Genomic DNA, 24,249 nt, shown 5'->3' on the forward strand with positions numbered 1-24,249 from the left:
TTAGGCTGCGTGTCCATTGGATGTTGGTGAGGCTGACTGACCTCTCACCACCGCATCAAATGCTTTGGCGACGTACTTGACATTTTTCGTCGTCACTATATTCGATGGCCGAACGCAAGCGGTCAGCCTGTTTCATATTTCCAACATGCCCTCTTTTTTTTTTTTTTTTTTTTTTTTAAAAAAAAAAAAAGGGTGTTCCCCAAGTACGAATCACAAGGGCTGGTGTGAAGAGAATGAATGATAACTTACGCCCAGAGATCGACGCTCGTCCCGAATCAAGCAGGTAGATATGGTAGTCCTCCCTCAAAGCCCTAACTTGCTCCTTTGTCAAGCCGGTGTACGAGAACATGCCAATTTGGGCGATGATATGTTCCCAGCTTCCGGGAGTACCTAGACGGCGTAGTTCATCGTACAGTGCATGTCGCATGGCTTTTATTCTGCTGCTCATGATAGCCAGGTCCTGTTTCCATTCGATAAAGCAAGCGGGATCTCTAAGGACGGTTGCTGCGACCCTTGCGCCTATTTTTTTTTTTTTTTTTTTAAAATGTCAGTGAAAAATGCCTTAACGCGTTGTGCCATCCATACGTGCAAGGCCACACATTGGCCAGAGGCTTTAAGGGGAAATAATGAAATAAAGCATACCATATGCAGGTGGGGTCGAAAATTCTCCCCTTTGCAACTCAATCATCTGACCCCTGGCTCTCCGGGCAGCATCCTCCGTTCTGCACACGAGATGAAAAGCACCAACCCGTTGGCCATACAGCCCGAGATTCTTGCTAAAGCTCTGGGCTACACACAACTCCATTCCAAGGGAAACAAACTTCCGGACAGCCCAAGCGTCATTATCGAGATCTCCTGATGCAAACCCCTGGTAGGCAGAGTCGAAAAATGGGAATATCTCCTTCCGTTGGCACAAATCGGCAATCTCCATCCATTGGGCTCTTGTCGGATCGAGGCCCGTAGGGTTATGCGCACAGGCATGTAGCAGAATTATATCTCCTTTCTGAGCGCCTGATTCTAGGGTCTTCATCATCCCGTCGAAGTCGAAGGATCTTGTTGGGGCATGATAGTACGGATAGAGAACAGTCTTCAGGGGGCTTCCAGTAGAGCTTGTTTCAACCAAGTCCCAGATCAAATGGTGATTTGCCCATGTTGGATCTGATAGCCATATTTGGCGCACTGGAGTGACAGATGAAGATGATGGTGACACTGGACGAGGGAGGTGATCTTTTAGAAAGCGTGCGCCAATGTGGTTTGCGCCCGTTCCTGAAATCGTTTGCAAGCTGGCGATACGCTCCTTGGGGACCGGGGAGTCGGTGCCAAATATAACATCCCTCGCTGCGTCCACGAACGGCTGATATCCTGGAATTGGAAGATACTCATGATCGAAACTTTGGTCATCGCCCAGTAGTTTTTCAGCCTAAGTTATCTGGTTAATAACTTTCGTACGTGGATGCACGTATCGACTTGTTTGGGGTTCGAAAAGGTTTCTCCAACTTATTTCTTTGTTCTCACTCTTTCTCATTTCTGCTTCTTCCCAAAGAGGACTCGGTTAGTCAATCATACCTTTCTCACAACATTTAACCTCCAGCTCTTGGCCTCGTCGTCTCTGTACACTCCCGCTCCAAGGCTGACCTTCTGGGGCGAAGTATCGGCAGCAAAACTGGCCATCAAGGAGAATACTTCATCATACTGAGGAACATTCAAGGCTCCGAAAAGGCTGTCTTGTGGCATGGGAGCCATGTTTTACTTGGAGGTTTTATTGTTCAATTTCTTTTAAAGTAACCTGACGAGATATTCCAGCTAGCTGCTTTGGAAGCTATAGACCCCCAATGGGTGAAAAGAATTAATACTTATAAAAGGGTCTCTAATTTTTTGAAAAGCCAAATAGCCTTAAAACCAGAGGAAAAAGTATATATATAATTTTTTTCAAGGTTTTCTCCCCCTTGGTTTGGAAGGGCGATTCACCCATATTTACCAAATTTTTATTAGGTTATCCATAGCTCAACCAGTGGGGCGAATCAACATTATTCGGTCACACTCGGGCGGCGGAACTCGTTAGCGGAGCTTGGAGTGGGCAGTGTTTGGGGATAACCGGCCTTGTTTTCTTTCCATGAACCCCAGCGCGCGATTGCAAACCATACATTCCTAACATTAATAAGTAGAATCCATTCTAGATCTTTTATGCAGTAAATCTTTCGAGATGTTCAGAGACAAAATTCAATGCACCCCAAAAGGAGCATTCCGAAGAACAATGTCGGATAATTAAGGTTAGCCCAATCATTGGTTATTTTTATCTCACCCTTTCCGGCTAACTAAAATTGCAAACTCTATTCACTAACTAGTTAATTTGGGGCAGTAAACCTAATTTTCTTTGTTTAATTCCCCCCCCTCCCCCGATTATATCCATGGTCGTGTTCTGCTCTAGATATAGATCCTGCCACCCTACGGAGTATGTTGTCCCCAATTGAAATCCCACGCAGAATATCTCGGGAGCAATGTAACTTCGCCCTTTAAACGGACAAAGCGGATGTAATGTGCAAGCTTGTAAACGGCTCTCATTCCCCGAAAGAAAGGCCAGCACACGAATCTCTTTTGGATCCCTCCTCGCTGAGCAACCATATACATCTGCGGAATCAGTCAATGGCCAGAAGATAATCAAATTCGCAGGAGATCGAGTCCGGGATGGTCCTTTTCAAGGGGTGACAGCGTCACTGCGGCCGGATGCAGTGCTGCCGGACAGTAGCAATGGATCCCCCACGTTTTGTATCTGAATGACTAGGAGATGAGTTCGCGTGTTCCTATCTGTTCATGCGCAGCGCGTGTAGATGCAGAAGTAATGTATGTGCAGAACCCAAGCACGGTTGATGCGAGCAGCATGTACACATACAGACACCCTCACCCTAAGCTTGTGAAACGTTTGGCCAGCGTTGCCCAGGTCGTTGTGCCATATCGCTCTTTGATTCGATGCTTTCCCATCAGGTCAAGCATCGTGTCTCTCAGTGCCTTGATCAATCCCGGTTTGTATTGTAATTGAAAACTCGATCACTGAGCAAGGAAGCCCGAGCTGTCGAGCGTACAACAGTTGAAAGGAATTTATCCAAGGAGGAACGGAAAGTAGAAAAAGAAAAATAAGAAACCCTAACCCTGAGCCCTAACCCTAAACCCTAACCAACCTCCTGCATCCTTATTTGACAACTCCGTACCTGACTCGTTTTTTTTTACTTCAACCAGCGGTAAAATTTTCGATGCTGAAAACGGTCATGAAAACATCAAATGTGCCTTTATCTAACTATCATACATTAACTAACTAGTTAATTAGTTAACTAGTTAGTTAGTTCGTTACTCTCAGATTTGTCATGTTCTCGTTTCGAGCCCCAAAGTGGGGGTTTATCCCCCAATCGCCGAACAAGCCAGACGGCTATCCACGGCGTTGGCCACCCCAAAAAATAAGCGCCAGAGAGATTCCACGGATGGGGCCTCACAGCCAGCTGCCAACCTTGGTAGATTTCAGTTTGTACGGGGTTGGTTGGGTTACAGACGGCATGAAGATTTATCCAAGTCCTTCGCCTGAACGACTTCCCCGTTCGAGATCAGGTGATCCAATGTGATTGTCCCTCGTCCCTTTTTTGTGCCTTCTTAACAACAACATCCGCCAGGGGGTTTTATTTTTCGGGATGTCTGTTCCATAAACTAAGTTATAATAGAGTATATTGCTCCGTCAATCGCACAGCCAACCACAGACAGCCGTTTATCAGATCCAGGCGAATATGCATATAGCTATTTGGATTATGTTCGACCTAGCCAATTGTGCGGAATCGTATTGAATCTTCACTGCAAGCTTGCTGTGGGATGGTTGATCTCATATTGGGGAGGGAAAAGCCTTTCATATAACTAAATTATACGGATATCACGTGAGGGGTGTCGCTCGGGGTGTTCTTGGTACAAACAATATGTACTGAAGTAGTTATGCATGAATTTCTCTATGAAGATGCAGAAAGCAGTTTGATTTGACAGATGAAGAATAAATAATCATGACAATATAACAAATTGACACAGCTGCTCTTGTCATGATGAGGATTTAAGATGATGCAAGGAAATACAACAAGCTATGAAATGATTAAAGAGACGCATCAAGAGACACATGAAAGGAAAGAGGAACAAATAAAATACAACATATTATTCTCTCTGATGAAGAGCACATGAAGAAACATGTCCATTCACAAATATACAAACCAGAAAGATGGCAGGGCTTCTCGTGACTGTGGTAGGTTAATATAAAACAATCAAGTCAGCAATTTCAAGAAAGAGAAGATAACGAATGGAATAGAAGGCATTGAAGCTAAATAAATAAATAAATAAATAAAAGAGTGTGCCGTTTAACATCAAAACACAACATATACCCAAAACCTGCTTAACAAAAGGAGACGTAGAGATGTTTACAAGGACGCAAGAAAAGAAAACAGAATACAAATATTAAAAGCCTTAAATATCAATAAATAGGCCTCCCTTCGTCCCACTTCCTCATCTCCCTAATACCAGCTGCAGGACTGCCTCCACTCGTTTCCGCTGCGGATAAAGAAAACCGCACTTTGGCACCGCCATTGCTCTCCCTCCCTTTATTAACCGCACTGTCTCCCAACTCCCCACCAACACCCCCAATCCCTCCAACCCACTCCCAAACTCTGGACACATCCCCCGTCCGCCCCTCTCTCACCGACGCACGAACGTTAGCATTCCCCTCCACGAAGCTCCGAACGCGCTTCCACAACCTCTCCCGGTGACTCCCCTTCAGCTCATCCCGCAGAACATCATCACGCAACTGGCCAACGGAAATCCACGATTCCAGCGCTTCGCCGCGAGCATGCAAGGCTGCTTGCGTGGCAAGGCGGTCTAGGGTCATATTCACCAGTGAAGGGATGCGGGCAGCGTCGGAGCGACGGGCAAGGACCATCGAGCGGGCATATGTCGCTACAGCGATCAGGAGAACTAGAAAGAAAATAGGGAATCGATACGCGAAGAGAGAGAGTCGTAAATGTCGTCGGAAGGCGCAGCTGAGAGATAGGTGGGATAGGGATGTTGAGGCGTAGATAACGGTGTCGGATGGACTGTGGTTTCGCGAGGGGTGCTGTTAGTCGGGTTAAATACACATGTCAGACATAGTAGCAAATTTCTTCGGACACTCATCGGAGGAATGCAGGACGAAGAGGTTCTTTCTGCTAGGAGGTTCCTTTTGTTTACATAACTGAGTACCGCATCTGGCGACGGCTCGGTCTCTTCGAATGGAACCCCTAACATGAAACGTAATAGTTTTGAAAAAAAAAAAAAAAAAACCGGCAAATCCTTACCCTTGGGTAGAAGTAACGATCTCTTCACGATTGAATATTTCACCATTAGCCCTTCTCCAAAGCTCCTCAAACTCCTCGTCACTCATTCCCTTCCGTTTCTGTTTGGTAAGTTCCTCCTTAAGCTCGGAAGCGGTCATTCCCGGAGAAGGAACTTCAGTTCCGTCCGCTTTACCCGTTTCACCGCATTCCCAGCGTGCTCTTCGTTCCCTCAATAACTCAATAGCTCTATCAGCAACCGATTTTACACGGCGTACCTTTTCTCCGTCAGGCTCACAAGTAGGTGGGAGGGGGACCAATCCTCTGAGGGATAGGGGATGTGGTTTTAGGACAAAATCATGCTCGCATCTAACCTCGAAATCGGGGTAGCAAAATGCGTGCTGAGGACAGGGTTCACACTTTGGTTCGAGAACCTCCGCCCACTCGGGCACCTTAGTGTCAGCCAAGGACCAATGTAGTTTCCCTACTCCACAGTAGCCAATCTCAATCTTTTCTTGACGCCACCAAGCGCCAAATCCACCCAACAGCGTGGAGATCACAGCCCAAGGAGCGACCCTGCTGAACGTTCTCTGTTTCTGCGCTTGTCGCCTGCGGACAATGGAGCCTGAACCTGTGCCTGGGTGCTCTTTAGCCGCCTGCTCCTTCGCCAGGGATTTCCATTCTTCTGAAGTAAAATCTTCTCCAGGCTCGAGAGGGTCATCATCTTCCGATTCCTCGGCTTTGGGAGTCATCAACCGGGCACCAGGGACTTCAAAAGTTGACCTGGTTGGAACTTCGATGTCCTCTTCTTGCTTAACTTTTATTTTCTCCTGTTTTTTAAGTCTCCGGCCATGGCCATCTGCAGTTGCTCGTTCCGAAGAATATCTGCTCCCACTTCTCCGTTTTGGTTCCCTGCTTGCAGTCCTCGTTCGGGAAAAACCGGGGTCCACCGGCGAGCTTCCACTCTGGAACGGATTATCATCGGTGAAAATAGCATTGTCTCGGGACTTGGGTCTGGGCGATGAATGCAACGCCTCAGATGCAGCAGACGCGCGAGGGGTTGGGAATGCCTCACTCTTTCGTGTTTTCCGAGCCGTTGTTCTGCGAGGCGTTTCTCTGAGGGATCCAATGTCTTCTCCCGTTTCTGTGTCGGATGCTCGAGGATGCTTGGCCGTCGTCCGTTTTCTGGAAGATGAGGGTGGCGGTTGTTGGGGAAGAGCACCGTCATCCGTCTCAGCCGTAGACGCTCTCGTGCTGGGTCTCGACCTGCCCCTCCGTGACATAGACGGTGTAGATGGTGGAGGCATCGATTCTCTCACTTGATCTTGATCCTCATCCTGTAGTGATGTTTGATTGTCAGGCATGTTTGTAATACCCTTACTGGTCCTCCTCACTCGGTCACGCTCGCGTAATAGCCTTTTAGCTTGTGGGAGCACCTCATTTTCCAAAATCTCAATGAGCTGGGATTTTTTTGCAGATGCCGGATAGGAAACGTCATGGTTAACTAGAATTGAGCGGATACGGGGAACCGTCAGAGAATTAAGATCGAAACCCGGGCCGAGGTACGCAAGCTCATGGTTGCTGTTATCTGTATCCGAAGTCATGATGGGACGTGATGAACTAGTTGCTCACCACCGAGGAATCGTTCGTCACAGGAAAAGGTAAAGAATGGGTTGACGTCTATCACGGGAGCAGGACTCTACCTGTGTTGGCTTGTGAGCGGTGTATCTCTCAGGAAAAAAAAAAAAAAAATTGTTTCGCTTACTCAAGAAGGTTGAGCCATAAATTAAGTGCGTGTGAAGCGTTCCGTATCCAGGGCAACAGCAGGAAAAATCCACGCTGCAACTACGGCATCAATACAAATTCACGTGCACCAAAAGCTGCAGATAAGAGAGTGTATTTTAAGAAGACGAATCCGGAGGCCAAGTTGAAAAGACCCTGGATGGAATGATGGAGTGGAGAGATGTAGCTTTGATGCAATTTGGATGGCGGCGACAACAAGAAAGCAACAAAAAACAAGATGCGATGCGCGGCGCCGCGCCACATATTAACTCCACAGGTCAGGTATGTCATGTGACTTTACGTCATCCTGCACCAGCCACGGATCCCTTTTTGCACGAAAACGAAGAGAGCAAAAAAATTCCTTCATTGGCACCAAAATTACCTGTAAGTATACCAAAGGCTCACCAAATTATAATGATAGATAAATGGGGATAAGATAATATACTCCTCATTTCCAGCAGCCACATACGCCGATCTTAGCAAAAATAAAATGGTGTAATCCCAGAAATGAACGATGGAACCGGCCAGAGAGAAAGAAGCACTTTATGGAAACAATATCGATCGTACCAAGCAAACAGACGCAAACCCCCCACACCCAAAATTAAGTAAATAAAGTAAATGAAAAAAATAAACCAAAATATGGCAGAAAGTAATACGGCAAGGTGGTAATTAAATTCCAAATACGCTGCTTTTCCCCACGAATTAAATCAAACGGACATCAAGTCATAGGCAACGGCCGGGATAAAGAGAACAAAAGCGGACGAAAGAGAAAAGGGGGAAGCGAAAAAAAAAAGGGTGGAACAGAGAATAACTCCGGACGACTTGCAATCCGATCGGCGCTAGTTGAGTAAGAGCATAAAAGAATTGATGTCAATGACTTCGATTCCATTCATAAAGCAGCTGTTCCTGTGGCAGGTTTTATAAAGCTTTACGCCGTGCTCGAAGAACTAGAACCACCAACGGCCATAATATCAGATAAGGCTGACGAGCTCTGTATGGGGCTCTTCAACACCGCAAGGCTTTGTTGGGGATCCTGAGAGTCGGCGATGGGACTTATTGACTCCTTTAGAGCTCTAAATTCGCTCAACTGCACCTTCAACTGATTGAGAATATCCGACATGGGAACGGCGATATCTTTGAGAGAGTTTCCGCGTTTGAAAGGCCTCATCATGTGCCGGATTGTGAGGGTATTTGCACATGTCTATAACGGGTTTCCGTTGCGTTAGTTTAGTCTACAATATAGAATAGTAGTGTAAGTGGGGAAGAGTAACTCACCTCCACCCGCGTAACCTGATGTTCAATTAGACTCAACACTACCGCATCCGAAAGTTCCCCAGGGCGCTGCTTGACTGCATCAATCAGGCCCATCTCCGGCTGCCGAAGACCAATCTCTCCGAAATTTTCCAGGGCACTGCAAAATGCCTCCAAACGTAAAGCAACAGTCCACAGGCGCCAGACTAGATCCGCTTCAATACTGAGATGCTTGTCTTGACCCAAGGGAATGGGAAGTGTGTCTGCCTCTTCAATCTCGGCCCGTGGAGCGTTGAGGCGTCCAGCAAGAGAGTGTGGATACATCAAGTAAACGAATTCAGGATTCTCAAGCCCCTTCAGTTTCCGCTCACCCATATCCTTTACCTCAAAGCCCTGGGTGCTTAGTTGATAAAGCTCGCGACGGATATTGTGGTTGAGATAGTCGTCAATGTAATTGTCCTCAGAAGAATCCATAGAGCCGATCCGATCATAATCCGCGAATGTTTCAAGATTCCGTTGAATTTCAGCAACGAAGTCGGCTGAAACGAAGATTTGCCCACCATCCGCAACTGCGGAAATGCGGGAGGCACGGTTTACCATGGGGCCAAAGTAATCCATTCGACCAGTAACAGGATCTTGTTCACAGACAGGCGTTCCCCAGTGTACTCCCATTCGCACAGACAGCCCGCGGTATATGATGTTGTCATCCGAGTCATACTGTGGCCTGCAAGCAGGAGATTCCATGATCTCCGTCGGCCATTCCGCTTCAAGAAGTTGGCTTTGGCAGGTGAAGCACCAGAGTAACGCTGCGGTGGCCGTGGAGAAGGAGACCATGAAAGCGTCACCTTCTGTTTTCACTTCAAATCCACCTATCTGAGCCAACTGTCGACGGAAGAGATCATTATGAATTTGAATTGCAGAGCGCATGGCAACGGGATACGTCTCCCAAAGCGACGTGGATTTCTTAATATCAGTGAAAATGATCGCCAATTCGCCAGTAGGGGCTTCCACGCGATCCAAACGTGCTAACCTGGAGTCGCCTGGTCTGCCACGTTTCTTGATCTTACTTGGTGTGGTGAAGAGATGTTCGTCAGTTAATGGAGACAGTCCCATGGAGATACTGTGACTTCTGAGCTTGGGACGTTCACCCCGTCGTTTAAGATCACTGACACCAGCAATCATCACCATGATTTTGTTGGTAGCACCATAGGCAATGGCCAAGTCACGAAGCTTCTGAGAGGCAATCATCAAGTCTCCGTGTTCAGATCTTGCAACATCAACAACAACGTCCGGTGTAACATAATCCCACAACTCGCCTGACGCAAGAATTATCATTTCGTCCTGGGCGGTCAAAGTAACTTTCCGGGTGCTAGGAGCCGCAATAACCGCAGGCATCATTGTGTAATATCCAAAGGCCCGAGACACAGATAGCTTATCATTCAATTTTCCATTGCGGGAAACAAACCCGCCAGCTGCCCGTATACGTTCCCGTTCCGAAGCCTCAGCAGGATCGTGGTTACAAGTCAAAAACTTGAAATCCCCATTCGAATGCACAAGAACCGCTTGAGCATCCCCAACATTTGCAACAAACAACTCCATATTTTGCAGGTACAGGACAGTCGCTACGCCTCCTAGATTATAGTCATCCTTCGTGAGCAGCTTGCTAGATGTTGTTGTCCCACGTTCAAAATGATGGAGCTCACGATCATCCATGGAAGACCGTTGAGCAGCCGTAGCTATATCCTTGTTGAGTCCCAAAAAGGTCCTCCGCAGTGCATCGAGCGGGGTTTCTCCTGATGGACGAAGCTTTTTCAACTCTTCTGTAAACGATGTAGTGAAGTGCTCTTGAAGGTATTTCGCTATCCTTGATCCGCTGCTAGAAGAGGACTGGCCGTCAAATAAACCGAGAACCGTCTCCGTCTGGTTGCCTCGGAACCGAGTAACAAGCATATCAACTATTGATAGATGTTCGTTTCGCCCAAGGCTATCTGCCATACCATACGCAAGAGAGCCAGACAAGGATGATGACGTCCGCACTCTCCTATCCTCAGTCTGGTCAGGGATGGTAGGGATAGTAAGAGTAACATCCATCAACCCCAGGACTCTAAGATGTTTCAAAGAGTTGAAGTTGGTCAGATCTGTGCTATTAACGGCAGGAATCCCAGAAGTATAAGAGGTATTGGGTTTGATCTCAAATCGCTTGTTGCCCGAGAAATTCAGGTATTTTAAATTGCGATTCCAATTCCAATTCCAATCGTACGGCCAGTTGGAAACATTGTATTTTAGAGAATTACTCCCCACATCTAAAATCGCAAGGCGATTCACCTTACAGAGCTCCGCAGGAAGTACCTGGAATTTATTGCCGTTTATGTGCAATACCTTTAGACTACTTGATTCTTCAAGGTCGTCCGAGGGAAGCGCGCTCAGTTGATTTCCTGAGACATGCAGCTCCACCAAATACTGCCACCGTCTAAGGAGACCCTGCGGAATCTCCGTCAACTCGTTATAGGACAAGTTCAAGATGCGGATTTCCACCAAAAAGGCCAACTGTTGAAATACATCGTCTTCAAGACGATTGTCTGCAAGATAAAGTTGCTTCAGAGATCCCGCAAACGTAAACGATATTCTTTGCGAGAAGGTTGAATCCTTGCGCGAGGATGGGGTTTCAGTTGCAGCTCGAGATATGACAGAAGACTTCTTTACAGTCGGGTTATGAGGCATCGAGACAATTGAGCCTTTTCTATTTGATGAATTAGCGGAGGAACTTGCCACGCTCAGAAGACCACTGGAGGAATGACTTGGTCGTCTGGCTTCGAAATCCTCCAGCTTTCCAAGTTCTTCGTGACTTGGCGAAGCCAGACCAGGAGTGGTTGCGGGAGTACCATTTCCATGATATTCGTTTGGAGGAATAGGAGGTGAGCCAGCGATCTTTGGAAAGGCGTCAAGGACATTAGACGACACATTCAGGGTCTCCAGTTTAGAACAGTACCACAGCTCAGAAGGGAGTTTGTTGAGATTACATTCGCGTAGGTTGAGGCACTTCAATTCTGTTAGACATCCTATCGTCGGTGGAAGAGTTGACAGGGGATTTTTTGAAATGCTGAAGTGCTCAAGTTTTCGGAGGGTTCCGATATAGGAGGAGAGAGTAACGAAATGATTCTTATTAAGAATAAGTTTGGTCAGGTGTGGGATATTGGTAAAAAGGGTATCCTTGAATTGAACAAGTTTGGCTGACGCGATGTTGAGAGAGGTGAGAGTCGGAAGGGGGCTAGTGAGATCAAACTCGGTGACTGGGCAATGGTCCAGGGCAAGAGTGCGCAGCTTCATGAAAGAGCCTGAAAATGTGGACACGCTGTTATGGCCAATCAACAACCGCTCTAGTCGTGGAAGGTGAGTGATGTTATCTATACTAGTGATGCTGTTGAATCGTGCGTCTATCTCTTTGAGATTGACAAGATCTCTAAAAGTCTCACCCAGCGGGCCATGCAAGCCATTGTTAGTCACCCATAACCGTTCCAGTGTCGTAAGGCGTCCAATATCCGACAACTCGGAGATTTTGTTGAAGCTGATATCAAGATCAACGAGACTCTTCAGATTGTATAAACACTCGGGAAAAGTGCGGTAACTATTGGAAGAAATATTCAGGCTTCGTAATGCAGGGAAGTCTCCAAAATAAGCAGGCAGCGTCGAGAGGTTATTATTCGACATTTTCAAGCTGACAAGTCCATGCAAATTGTGTAATTCTGCATTATCCAGCTGTTCAAGCCTATTGTTGGATATGTCTAGATATGTAAGCCGCGTCGCCAAGCTTAAGCTTGCCGGAAGACGCCATGCCTCGTTTCCGATATATTTTAATTCACGGAGGTTGATGCAGCTTTGAATAAAATCCTTCGGAATATCCAAGGCTAAATTTCTCGAAAGATTCAAGGATATGATCTCACTCGCCCTTTTATAGAGTGTGATGGGCAGGGTGATGAGACTGCGCCCGTGCAAGTCGACGTGGCTAAACTTTTGGTTCTCGTTGATTCCCAAGTCAGCATCCAGACTCGAATAGCCCGAAAGTTTCGTGGGAAGGAATGTGAAACAGCAGAGGTAGCTATTATCCTCTCGACCAATATCCGCTATACGGTCGGATGGTTGATATCCAGCCTGCTCGAGCAATTTCTTTTGCATGAGAATCGGCCTCTCCCCGTAGTCCAGAGTTCTTGAAAGGTCATTCTTCCGTACGACTATATCGTAGTTATTCAGCTCATCTTGCAAGAACGACTTGCGGCCAAGCATTTCCAGTATTTCGGTCACGGTAGTGTTCAGATTAGAGGAAAGAGTTGTAAATGTAGAGTCGATGCGAAAGATGCGGACACAGTACGGTCGCCCTTCGTCGTCTACCATCGCCCCGCCATCATCAGTGAGCTCAGGAAGCCGGGACAAAATGTCATCCCCAACTTTCCTCACAGCCCAGCTCTCTGGAGCATGCCAGTCACCAGTGCTGGAGGGTTCAAAGGGATTGCGGAATTCTCTTTCCTTATGCTCAGGAAGTGGAGTTCCAGTATATATACCACCACAATCGGTAGGGGATAAAGGTTGAGGTTGTGCGACGATACCAGAGAGATTTGTCAGATCGGTATCTAACTTCCAGATCCGATCTTGTTCAAAATTATCTTGGTGTGTTTTGTCATCCTTATTTCCAGTATCATGACCAAACGGAAAACGCGGATGGCGGAACTTGGATACCCCCTTCGCAGACTCCTTTTTGCGGTCAGACTCGACACTTTCCCACGGCTTTGTATTGGTGACACTATCAAAGCTCGAATTCCGACCATATCTAGCAGGAGACATATCTCGTTTCAAAAACCTAGATCCCTTCCCACCACCGTCGTAGGCAGATTTCGAAGATGGCATACCCCGAAGACTACTCCCGATTGGAGGTTTTGGATGGCGTCGAATCTTCGTAAAAAATGATCGCTTGTTGGATGAACCTCCAGGCGACCTTGTCCCTTGAGAGTCTTGCCCACTGCCGCCCTGCAAACTAGGCGAAGGACTGATCGAGCGGGCTCCTAGAGCGGTGGGGATAGTTGGAGAGAGGGTGCCCTCTTTTACTTTACTATACACTTGTTTGTGGTTGTCATGGTCTGAAGATCTGAAAATGTGTTGCAAGTTAGACCCTTGGTCTGATAACTTCTCTTCTTTACTCCGAGCATGCCGATGTCTGTGGAAAGGAAGACGAGAATCTTTCTTTGAGTCACGCTCGCCATCTGTCATGGAACCAAAGCGTTCAACATCCGGGTCTCCTGGAACTGGATACACAGGTGCATCTCCATAGTTTGATATATCCTACAATCCCACATTAGCTTAAATTTCGAGTATAATTCAGAATGAAATGGCGAGAATATAATGAAAATGTCCCTGAGGGGTGCTAATTAGAAATAGAGAGCCAGGAATGGTAGAGAAAGGGATGGGCAAACCAAATAATGAAGGGAGAAAGGGTTTATAGAGCTAGTGATGAATAATATGCAGTTTCAACAAGTCGTGCAGTTTTATCCAGATACTTTCAGAAGACTTTACGAAGGAAGCAGTTGGGAACATGTAACGACAGGAAACCATATAGGCTTCCCTTGAAGTAAGTTCCGATTAACGAAGGAACTTTTCGTGCCATCTTAGATTGAGCTTTTGATACATTCAAGGGGTAACATCACTGGAAGGTAGAGGAGTGCATGGTCGGAAGCCACGACCAAGGGGTGGAGAACGCTCTGGGGGGTGCAAAGATGGGGTCGAATTATTTCTTTCACGGACCTTTGATTGACTGCCAGATGACATAGGAATTCGGTTTGACAGACTCCGCTCCGGGAGAGCCGAATCTGACGCGCTGCCATGCTCATCCCCAAAGAGACCGCGCAGGCGTTTGTGGAAACGACCACCGCTGCCTTTCGATCCTTGACTGCTAACAGTAGTGGCGCTAGCAACGGACGGTCTGCGATGTTCGTCATGGACGGGTTCTGGGGAATTACTGGGATCGGTTAGGGCAGCCTCCAGCTGAAATTGAGGGGAGGTTTCCTCCGCATCAGAACCATCGTTAAAGAAGGTTCCCCGAGTAGCCGTCGTTTTTAACGATGCGGGTGGTGTCCATGATGGCGACCGCTTCCGAGCATTTGTGCTTGAGTATTGTAGAAACATTTGCGAGACTGATGGGTCATCCGATGCGCCAAGAATCGCAAGGGCTTTCTTATGGTTTCCAAAGCTGGTTGTCGGTACGTCTGTTGGGGATACATCGGGGGAATGTGGCCTATGGGGGGCGTTACGATTACTCTTTGAGGACGACGAGTGTCTGGATGTCGAGTTCAGCCTTCTGGAAAGAAAAAAAAATTAAGTATAAAACGTTTGCGTAACAGCGTTTCCCCACATTTTGAACAGAATGAAGGCCTCCGATGTGCCCAAACAGGACCTAACAATTCATCACGAAGCAAAACTGCTTCTTCAAAAACGAAATCAAACATACCTGTCATCCTGATCCGAAATCTCCCTAGCTCTACTGGGGCGACGGGGTTCCCTTTCCAAGCCAAGACCCTGCGATATCAGCAACGCATCAGGGGACCGCCAGAGGAGAGAACTTGGCATTTCCGAACCACGCCTTAGGTTCCTATCTTTCTCCCGCTGTCTCCTTGCCATGCTGCCGCAAATCTAAGTTTCTGGCCGCTCCAAGGAGATCAAAAGCCCCGGTGGGGGGGAATGGAGAGCTGGACGGGGGGTTGAAGCTTTCGCCTCTCACACTCTCAGACGACGCGAGTGGATGTGATTCATCCGGCCGATATTCAGCGTAGATAGATGTTGGGTTGGACAAGGCGGGTGGCGGGTGGAATTGAGACGTGGAAGGGACTTGGATGGGGGATGTAGGGGAGATATGATTTGAAGTGCCACGAAGCTCGGGGTCGAATATGAACTCTGTGAGTAGCTCAAATCCCGGGTTGGGGATACGTGGATACGAAAGGCTAGGAAAGGCTACGAAGGTGAAACCAACTGGCTCATTGGCTCCAAACGTAATCCGTTGGCCACGGGATACACAGTGACGAGACAGAGATGGCGAGAGGAAGAGCAGACGGTATCCCAAAGCTAAACCATTTCAGAACCTGCAGTGTGTGCATATATATCCGGACATACGGGGACAAAGGAAGGACAACGGGGTAAGAGCTAGGCGAGGGGGACGGGGGTGAGGCGGACAAAGAGGCTAAAATAAGGAGCTATGCTTCATCCGTTCATACGACGGAAGAAACCCCCAAGCAGCATGAAGCAGGCAGGTATGTTGGGGAATGGGGAGGTGGTGTTTAAAGCATAATGTTCGAAGACTGATGATGGTTTGACTTATGATAACATCGGGATAGAATGAAATGACCCATCCAAGCCCGAAAGAGCAATGTCCAAGCCGCCAAACAGCGAAACAACGCCGTTCCGGCAGCTGCTGACTAACGATGGGGGCCGGTTCGGCCTGTCCCGAAGCAAGCGCTAGACCCACGTGTCCGCTTACTCAAGGCTGTGTCAGCGCACGGGACTCTCTCTCACGTCAACATAATTTAACTCCCTAATTCTGGAGTATAATTCTGGAGTATATGATCACTATATGAATCACAGGAGGGGGCCAAGTAGATGTTCAGCCTGAATCGCAACCCAGCAATCAAGTATACAATCTCAGACAGAGCCACAGACAGAGCCACAGACACCTCTCCGACTCCAACCGTTGCATTCGCGCCAGGAGTTGTCTGGGATGTTAACGCTGGGACCATGAGCTAGAGTTCCCCTGCCAGTTCGACTAACTAACAGTAGCGTGACCGCAACCTCAATTCCCCACTTATTAATGTCAAACCCGAGAGAGGAGATGCCGACCGTCAACTCCGGACTTTAACTCGCGGTGACAATGTTCCTGCCGAAGCCTAGGTGTACTTGGCCGTATATCGGGGGTAGGGATCGAATGCTACAGGTCCCCCTCTAGCTGTAGCACTGCCATGCTCATCACCAAGAAAGGGGGGTTCGAAAGAATCATACACACATATATTCAGACGCAGGAGCCACTGACGCAGGAGCCACTCTGACATCATTATGCCCTCGGAGATTTTGGTGGGAAAGCCACCCGAGGAAACCTACTTGGTATCCACTATTCTATACAAAGGAAGGCCGGTTGTTTGACACAGACACATGTCGATCTTAAACTAATATGGGATGTGACAGTAATGTAGCTAGTTGCATTTGGAATTGAGAATCGTTTTGAAGTTGACAAGTCAACTCCCCTTTCTATAACGTAATGGCATCAAAAGCAAAGCGGAAGGCGGTCTATCACCAATTCATGATGTTTCGTGTCTCGTGTACTTATTCACCCTCTCCGCGTACCCACATTTACATTTCTCCACCTATTTTCCACCCAAGTGACCCAGTCGTCAGTCGCATAAAAAAGATAGAGCACAATCAGCCAGCCCTTTTCTCTAGCCCCCTTACTGCCAGACGTGCTCATGCCACCCCGCATCTTTACCCATCCATCTACCCCTTAACCTTCAACTTTTCCAGCTTCTCCTCAACATCTGGCTTCTTCCCATCCACCTTCGCATCAGCAGTGGCAGCAGCAGCGACATCACCACTCGTCGCCGTATCACTACCAGGGTATCTGCTCCCCTTATCTTTGGGCTTCTTCTTTTTCTTTTCTGGTTCAGGTGGCGGCGGATATGCCTTCTTCTCGATCTCTTGCCACGCCGGGTTGGCCAGGAAAGCCGCTTGGACGGGTGCAAGAAGGTTGTTGAGCGCGGTTGTTACGGCGGCTTTGAGGAGTTGGGGTGTTAACTGTTGTTAATTAGCACTAGCATTCAGCATTGGGGGAAAGAAAAATACCGCTTCAAAGATATGATAGAAAAGAAAGAAAAAGAAAAAGAGCAGGCAAAGGAAAAGAGAAATCCTACCGTGTCAGCCCGATAATCCCTCTTAACCTCCTCAATATCCCTGTAAACAAGATTCCCCCCTTCCTCCTCCCTCCTCTCCACCACAAACCTCCCCTTCCCATCTTCCCTCTCCAACGCCGACACGGGAAACAACACATACTCCACAAAGCTAATAATCCCATTCCCCTCCGTCTCCCTCGGCACGGCATACGCCTTCTTAAGCTTCTTCTTAACAACCTCAGCCGTATCTAAAATATCAATCTTCGAATCCGGATCGGACGCCGACATCTTCCCCCCCGCCAACCCCGGAACCATAGGATTCATCAAATGCGCCCGCTCCTTATAGCCAATCCGCGGCAACGTATCCAGAGCCAACGCAAAGATTTTCCGCTGATCAACTCCGCCAAATTGCGCGTCGACATCCAAATGCTCCTCATCCAACGCCTGCATGAGCGGGTATATGAGCCCTGACAGCGGCGCATTGTCAACCTGCTTCACAACCTCCGCACCGGCCTTTTTCGCATCGTGCTCCGTCACCACGCTGCTGAGTCTGAATAGGTCCATGGTGTATCGGGCGGAGAGCTGGTAGTCACTGCCCAGGACGAACTCGAGTTTCTCGATGGGGACATGGATGGCTTCGAGGAGGGCGGTGATTACGTAGCGGTAGTATTCGGCGCGGTAGTTGACGAGGTTAATGGGTGCTTTCAGGTTGTCGAGGAAGCCGTGGATGTCTGCTAGGAGGATTTTGACGTGGCAGCCTGCTTGGAGGAAGTGGGCGAGTTTGACGATCGGGCAGAAGTAGCCGCAGTGTGGCCTGCCGGTTGTTGCGGTGCCTGTGGGATTTTTTGCATTGTGAGAGGGGTATGGGTTAGTGTGTCTGTTTGGCTAAAGAATTTATGTATGTAGTTTGCAGTGTATATATATATATATATATTTTTTTCTTTGCATGGGGTGATTATGCTGGGGTAACGAAATATATTCTTTTTGCGAGACGGACTCACCGAAGTACACCTTCAATGGTCTGTTCTGTCGCACAATAACATCTTCGATAATCTCCGGTTTGAGAACCTCTTGGAGATTCTGATAGATCAGGGCGATCTTCTCCTGGGGTGTTAATTCTGTGGTCATCTTGAGTTGAAGAGGGGCATGAGTTTGAGCAGCGACGGTTTTTTTTTTTTTATGTGTCAAGATGCGGGGAGCTAAAGTTGAAGGCGGCGTCTTGAGATACACGTGACTGGCGGCAGATTGATGAGTCAGGGGTGATAGGAGCAATTGTAGAACAACTCGAGAATAAATTACTTTTTTTTTTATTATTTTTTGACGTTAATGTAAAAAGGGTTTCTAAAGATTTTCTGTTCCTGGCATGGTTTCAGTTCAAGCGACTTTGTGGACGGGGTTAATGAAAAAATATATAAATATTCTTCCACGGTCGTCTCCCCGCGTCCAAACTTCCTTGCCCTGAACATGAAAATTGTTCGCATTCAGTTAACACAGTAAGTAAAGAGAAAGAAATTGAAAAATGGAATTTTTCCAGCTCACACTCACTTCAACACCACCGCATACCTGGATCTCTCCACTTTCGATGTTAGTAATATCATCTTGTCAAAAGGTGTTTGTTAATGGATCTGTTTTTTAGGGTTTATGAGTTGGCTACCGGCAGAAGACAAGGGTAACTATGAACTACCTATGCATGTTATTGGTCCAGATTAACTCCCGCCCTTTGCATTATTTTCCGATTTTTTATGCATTCCAATTTTCCAAACCAGTCTGGAACCTGTAGTGGCGTGTCATCCGCCATGAGAGCAAACCAGCTAGCTGTAAATACCAAAGCTTTCAACAAATACTGGTTTGATCATGCATAAAACGGGCACATTGTCTGCTGGATTTCTTGTTAATATTTTCTTTTTTATGCCAAAAATTAAACCCAATTTTCCCTGCGGGATTCGTTGTTTTGCGATGCATCCACTGACGTTATTATCAACTATGAAAAATTAAAGTAATATGTGGCTGGTTCAACTAACTGTGGCTGTGGAATAGTTGCTTATCTAATACAGACATAAGCCTCCTTGCGGTCTCAGCTGGCACGGAAATGCCTTTTATTGGACAGCCGAGCGGATACACGTGACCAAGTGGTGAAAAGAGTCGGGCCTCGGGATGGCTGGATTTTACCTCGGCCAGGCATAAAGTTTGAAACCTCTGCTGCTTGATCATCTTACCATAATAAGACTAACTACTTTTCTTGCTCATAACTAGTATAAAAATTATGATTAATACTTTCATTATTCTGCCTTTATGACTATCTTCATCTGATGAACATTGTAGTAAAGTGACGTTAAATTCAATTATCAACATCTCTTATGCCTTAAGTATAAATTATACGTTTGAAATTTAAATATGAAATATGAAGTTTTTAATGCTGAGTTATTTGCAATTTAAAAGACTTTATATTGACTAATTAAACTCTCATTTAAAAGTTTAAAGATATTTGAATATTTTCAAATAGTCAAATTAATATATATAATTGCAAAATTTTAATTTAATAAGATAAGTTATAGTTTTTAATTATATATATTTATAATAATAATAATAATAATTTATATTTAAAATTATTTAAAATTAATTATTTTTATATAAAAAATATAATTTCAACTTATAATATTAAAAAAGTAAATAAAAATAAATTAATAAAAAAGTATTTTAAAATAAAATAATATAATTATTTATTTGAATATATATATATATTAAAAGTATATAATATAGTAATTTAATAAAATTAATTTTTAATTTTTTATCTATTTTATTATTAATTAATTAATTAATTATTTATTTTAATATGAAGTTATTTATTTTTTATAAGAATATATATTATAATTATAATAAAATAAATATAAGAAATAGAATTAATAATTTAAAATTAATTAATTTAAAAATTTATCACTTGAAATCAAATCAAATTATTTATTTATTAATATTATTATATATTAATTATACTATAATAATTAAATAACATATTTTATTGAATATATATTTTAATTTAATCATTTAATATAAAATTAAATAAATTAAAAATCTAATTTCAACAACTTACTTTAAACAGTTGCATTAATAATAAGAGGGAGATATTTTATCGATTAAGTAGTTCAAGTAAACTTGATTAATAAAGTTAAGATTACAGTTGAGCCTGATTTGTTAGTAAGACCCACTGTTTCAAAATCAAGATCAACGCTTGATAACCCCATGCCAAATGACATAACTAGTTAGCTAACTGACTAGTTAGGCGACATTCCGACATCAATGATTACTTCACCTACACCAGGTCAGGGGTAGTTAATTCGATGGGGGATTATATAAAGGGGGTCAGGAGGGGCCTGGGAAAATATGACAAGATCGCCCACCGCTAACGGCATACAGGGATTGAAAGCTGTAGTTAATCGTTGCTTTTTGATGGCGGATCTTTTGCCCATGCTCGCAGCTCGAGACGCTGAATAAGACATTTCTCGACCTCTTTTCGATTGTCTGATAGTTGGGGCAGCGATCAGGTGGAGGAAAAGTTTGAGCTCCATAAATTTCGGGCTAGCTGGGAGTGCGGAGAGCGAATATCGAAATATCCGCCCCACCCATCTTGGACCTGCCCACCGAAAACGTCACTAACCGAGAAACAGTGTGGCACAGGAAGAACATTGAGAATTGGGATTTTGCCATCGTGAGACTGCGGTTGCTGTCTATCTTGTCCGTCAAGGAGAGACATCTCCGTAATACATGCTTGCCAGCGACGAACGCGTGAGATATAATTTTTGCAGGGAATTGCCTGTTTTTCTTTTTTATTTATTTATTTATTTATTTATTTATTATTATTATTATTATTATTATTATTATTATTATTATTATTATTTTAAAATCAGAGCTCTGTAGGCCTGCGGAGAAAAGAAAAGCAAAGAGAAAGAAGGAAGAAAAGAAAGTAGCACCGTTTCAATGATTTGCTAACGTGAGAGCGGTCAAAAAACACGGAGGTTGGGGAGAACACGATACTTGTTGGCAGGGGGATCCAAGGGAACAGCGATGGGTTGGTGGCGTTGCTCTCTTGGAAGTTGCGTCGACCCTTCGATTGGGCGCAGCGCTGGCCCGGGGAGGGGAGGATTGCTGTTATGTAGCATGGAGCAGCTTATCGGACCCGCCATCCAGGGGAACCCAGAGTGGTACTGCCAGGCCAACCGCGGCACTAAGCCAGGGAGGCACCGAGCCAAGGGAGGCAACCTGCACCCGAGCCAAGGGGGGCACCTGAGCCAAGGGGGCCAAGGGTGGTAGCGGTGGTAGCGGTGGTAGCGGTGGTAGTTGGTTGGTGGTGGGTGGTGGTGGGTGGTGGTGGTGGTTGGTGATGGCTGCAACGGAGGGAGTGAGTTAAACTAGGGAGTCAGTTTTCCCCCTTGTATCCCTGTGGCAGACGTGAAACTTCCTCGCAGCGTCGGCGTCGGCGTCGGCGGGCGGGCCAGTGGTTGGGAGAGCTCCTGCCTTCCTTTTAAACCTCTCAGCAACCTCCTTCCTCCATTGCCTGCTTGCTGGCTCCTGCCATATTCTCCGTATTCTCTCAGATACAAAGGTGAAAAAACCTCCTCCTACCGCATCCCGCTCTGCTTCCCACATCCCACATCCCACATCCCACATCCCACATCGTATCGTCTCTCTACGTTTCTCCCAACCTCTTCTCTGCATACAGACATACATCGAGTGCAGGCAACAACAAGGCAAAGGTACGAGTAAAGATCGCCTGCTTCCCCCTCGATTCGCAGAGCTTCCTACGGCGACGCCCTGAAAACTTCTTCCAAGGTGGTGGCTGTTTATTGTTGTTGTTGTTGTTGTTATTGTTGTTACTCTACTGTAAATCTCCATCATTGAGCTGCTGCTTGCTGCTTGCTGCTTATCATGAAGGTCTTGTCGGGTTCGATGGCCTCTCTGGCCGTGGCCCTGTTTTCTGGTTCTGCTCTGGTGGGTGCCCAGACTTTTACCGAGTGCAATCCCACGGTAAAAAGTAAGCTTTGATAAACTCCTTTCCCTCCCGTTCGCTCCCGAACCACTCTTTTTCTACAACTCAATTACTAACAAAGCCTGTCTGTTTTACAGGCTGCCCGGCAAACCCTGCTTTTGGTGGTACTGGTAAATTCAGCTTCCTTCAATCTTCCGATCGATTTGATGTCGTGGGTGGTTTGCCAACATACGGTCCCGATGGTGCTCTCCTCGCCGTGGTGAAACAGGGTGATAACCCAACCCTCGTCTCCAAATTCTACATCATGTTTGGCTATGTTGAATTTGTCATCAAGGTTGCCCCTGGCCGTGGCATTGTCAGCAGCGCCGTCTTGCTGTCAGACACTTTGGATGAGATAGACTGGGAATGGCTGGGCGGCAACAACGCGCAGGTCCAGACCAACTACTTTGGAAAGAATCAACAGGGCACTTTCAACCGTGGCGCTTTCCATAGCAACGCAGGCAATCATGATGGTTATAACTCATATGCCATCGACTGGTCCAAGGACCGCATTCTGTGGCTGATCAACGGCATGGTTGTCCGCACGCTGACGGCCGCTGAGGCTGGAGCTTCATACCCGCAGACACCGATGCAGATTAAGGCGGGTGTCTGGGCCGGTGGTGACCCTTCCAACCCACCCGGAACTATTGGTATGTTGTACCCACGATAACGTGATGGCTTGCAAATCGAATGATTTCACCAACACAACGACGATACTAACATCAACACTTCCTACAGAGTGGGCGGGTGGTGAAACTGACTACAAAGCTGGTCCTTACGTCATGGGGCTCAAGTCCATTACCGTAACTGACTATTCCACTGGCAGCGAATACCGCTATTCTGACAAGAGCGGTACCTGGCAGTCCATTGAGGCTGTCGGTGGTAAGGTCAATGGCAATGGGACACCTGGGACTGGCCCACAGGTAGAGTCTTCAGCCCCCCCTGCAGAAGCCACCCGCCCTCCTACCACCAAAGGTATGCCACATGTACCACCAAGCGAGTATCCTTGGGTTCCCCGTCCCACTACTACTACCCCTAGCAATACACTCGACACCAAGAGTGCCCCCTCAATAACCACTTATCCAGGGCTCCCCAGTGACTGGATAGTCACCGACTCTGGGAGAGCCAAACCGCCAAGCATGGCTTCTGTGAGTGAGCATCGCCCCTTTATGCTATCTGTTTCAAAATGCCTGGTTGGTTCCGCGTTTACTAATTCACTTCGTCTTGTCGTTCTTCCAGAGAACATCCCAGTCTCCTTCACAGTCGTCGCTTTCATCTTCGGTTTCCTCTTCCGCTGGTGGCCCTGAATCCTCATCTTCATCTTCTGGTTCTCGAATAATCACTGCAACAAGATCGTCTTCTCCCACTGGCACAGTTGCACCCCAAGCCGGTGCAGCTATAGGCAACTTCCGTATCCCGTACGGGATTGCTTGTGTCTGTGGCTTGATTGGTGCTTTGACTCTCCTGTAACGGGTAAGCAGAACCAAAAAAAAAAAAAAAAAATACTGAAACTGAAACTACCCCAAGATGAAATATGTGACGATGACGGGCTCATTTAAGGGGACGAGGAGATTGATCTTTATGCAATTCTGTATATTTTATACAACAACATTTTAGACGGCAGCGACTAGAACGGCTAACTAAAATCTGGGATCTTTGTTTTATGTGCTTGGTTTGGTGGGTGGCTTATTAAGAAAAATTTCTCTTGAAGGTTTGTTTTCTCTTGTCTTTCTCTCTCTCTCTCTCTCTCTCCTTCTTGACGGTGTCGAATTATTAGTTTCAATACCCTTTGTGAGTGTGATTTTTCTCTATGCATGATTTGGTCAGTTGGCTGGAATGTTGATCTGATCCGGACTATGGATCGATCCGATCGTCCTGCGGTTTTGCAGGTGTTATGGCTTTTATTTTTTTTTTTTATGGTGTTTCTTTCGTTTTTCTTCTTGTATTACATAGTGTTAGA

At 46.3% G+C, this 24,249-nt stretch overlaps 5 protein-coding genes across 5 annotated transcripts; 1 reads left to right on the forward strand and 4 right to left on the reverse strand.

Moving 5' to 3' along the window:
* Positions 1-1,743, reverse strand: PADG_03686 (uncharacterized protein; the record flags this gene model as incomplete). The annotated part of the gene is made up of 4 exons (XM_010761254.1): positions 1-95; positions 250-519; positions 643-1,420; positions 1,567-1,743. 4 exons carry the CDS (start codon positions 1,741-1,743, stop codon positions 1-3), a joined length of 1,320 nt encoding a protein of 439 aa, XP_010759556.1.
* A 2,749-nt stretch (positions 1,744-4,492) lies between these two features.
* PADG_03687 (uncharacterized protein) lies at positions 4,493-6,928 on the reverse strand (the record flags this gene model as incomplete). Its single annotated transcript, XM_010761255.1, has 2 exons — positions 4,493-5,108; positions 5,349-6,928. The coding sequence occupies 2 exons, from the start codon at positions 6,926-6,928 to the stop codon at positions 4,493-4,495; spliced, it is 2,196 nt and encodes a 731-aa protein (XP_010759557.1).
* Positions 6,929-8,034: 1,106 nt separating this feature from the next.
* Positions 8,035-15,020, reverse strand: PADG_03688 (adenylate cyclase; the record flags this gene model as incomplete). The annotated part of the gene is made up of 5 exons (XM_010761256.1): positions 8,035-8,307; positions 8,382-13,688; positions 14,046-14,679; positions 14,755-14,796; positions 14,851-15,020. 5 exons carry the CDS (start codon positions 15,018-15,020, stop codon positions 8,035-8,037), a joined length of 6,426 nt encoding a protein of 2,141 aa, XP_010759558.1.
* A 1,857-nt stretch (positions 15,021-16,877) lies between these two features.
* Positions 16,878-18,397, reverse strand: PADG_03689 (tyrosine-tRNA ligase; the record flags this gene model as incomplete). Its single annotated transcript, XM_010760842.1, has 3 exons — positions 16,878-17,174; positions 17,291-18,102; positions 18,271-18,397. The coding sequence occupies 3 exons, from the start codon at positions 18,395-18,397 to the stop codon at positions 16,878-16,880; spliced, it is 1,236 nt and encodes a 411-aa protein (XP_010759144.1).
* A 3,792-nt stretch (positions 18,398-22,189) lies between these two features.
* Positions 22,190-23,759, forward strand: PADG_03691 (uncharacterized protein; the record flags this gene model as incomplete). Its single annotated transcript, XM_010760843.1, has 4 exons — positions 22,190-22,295; positions 22,388-22,939; positions 23,028-23,437; positions 23,529-23,759. 4 exons carry the CDS (start codon positions 22,190-22,192, stop codon positions 23,757-23,759), a joined length of 1,299 nt encoding a protein of 432 aa, XP_010759145.1.
* Positions 23,760-24,249: the final 490 nt, after the last annotated feature.

This window comes from Paracoccidioides brasiliensis (assembly GCF_000150735.1).
Source record: "Paracoccidioides brasiliensis Pb18 unplaced genomic scaffold supercont2.4, whole genome shotgun sequence".
In the NCBI taxonomy this organism is placed as follows: domain Eukaryota; kingdom Fungi; phylum Ascomycota; class Eurotiomycetes; order Onygenales; family Ajellomycetaceae; genus Paracoccidioides; species Paracoccidioides brasiliensis.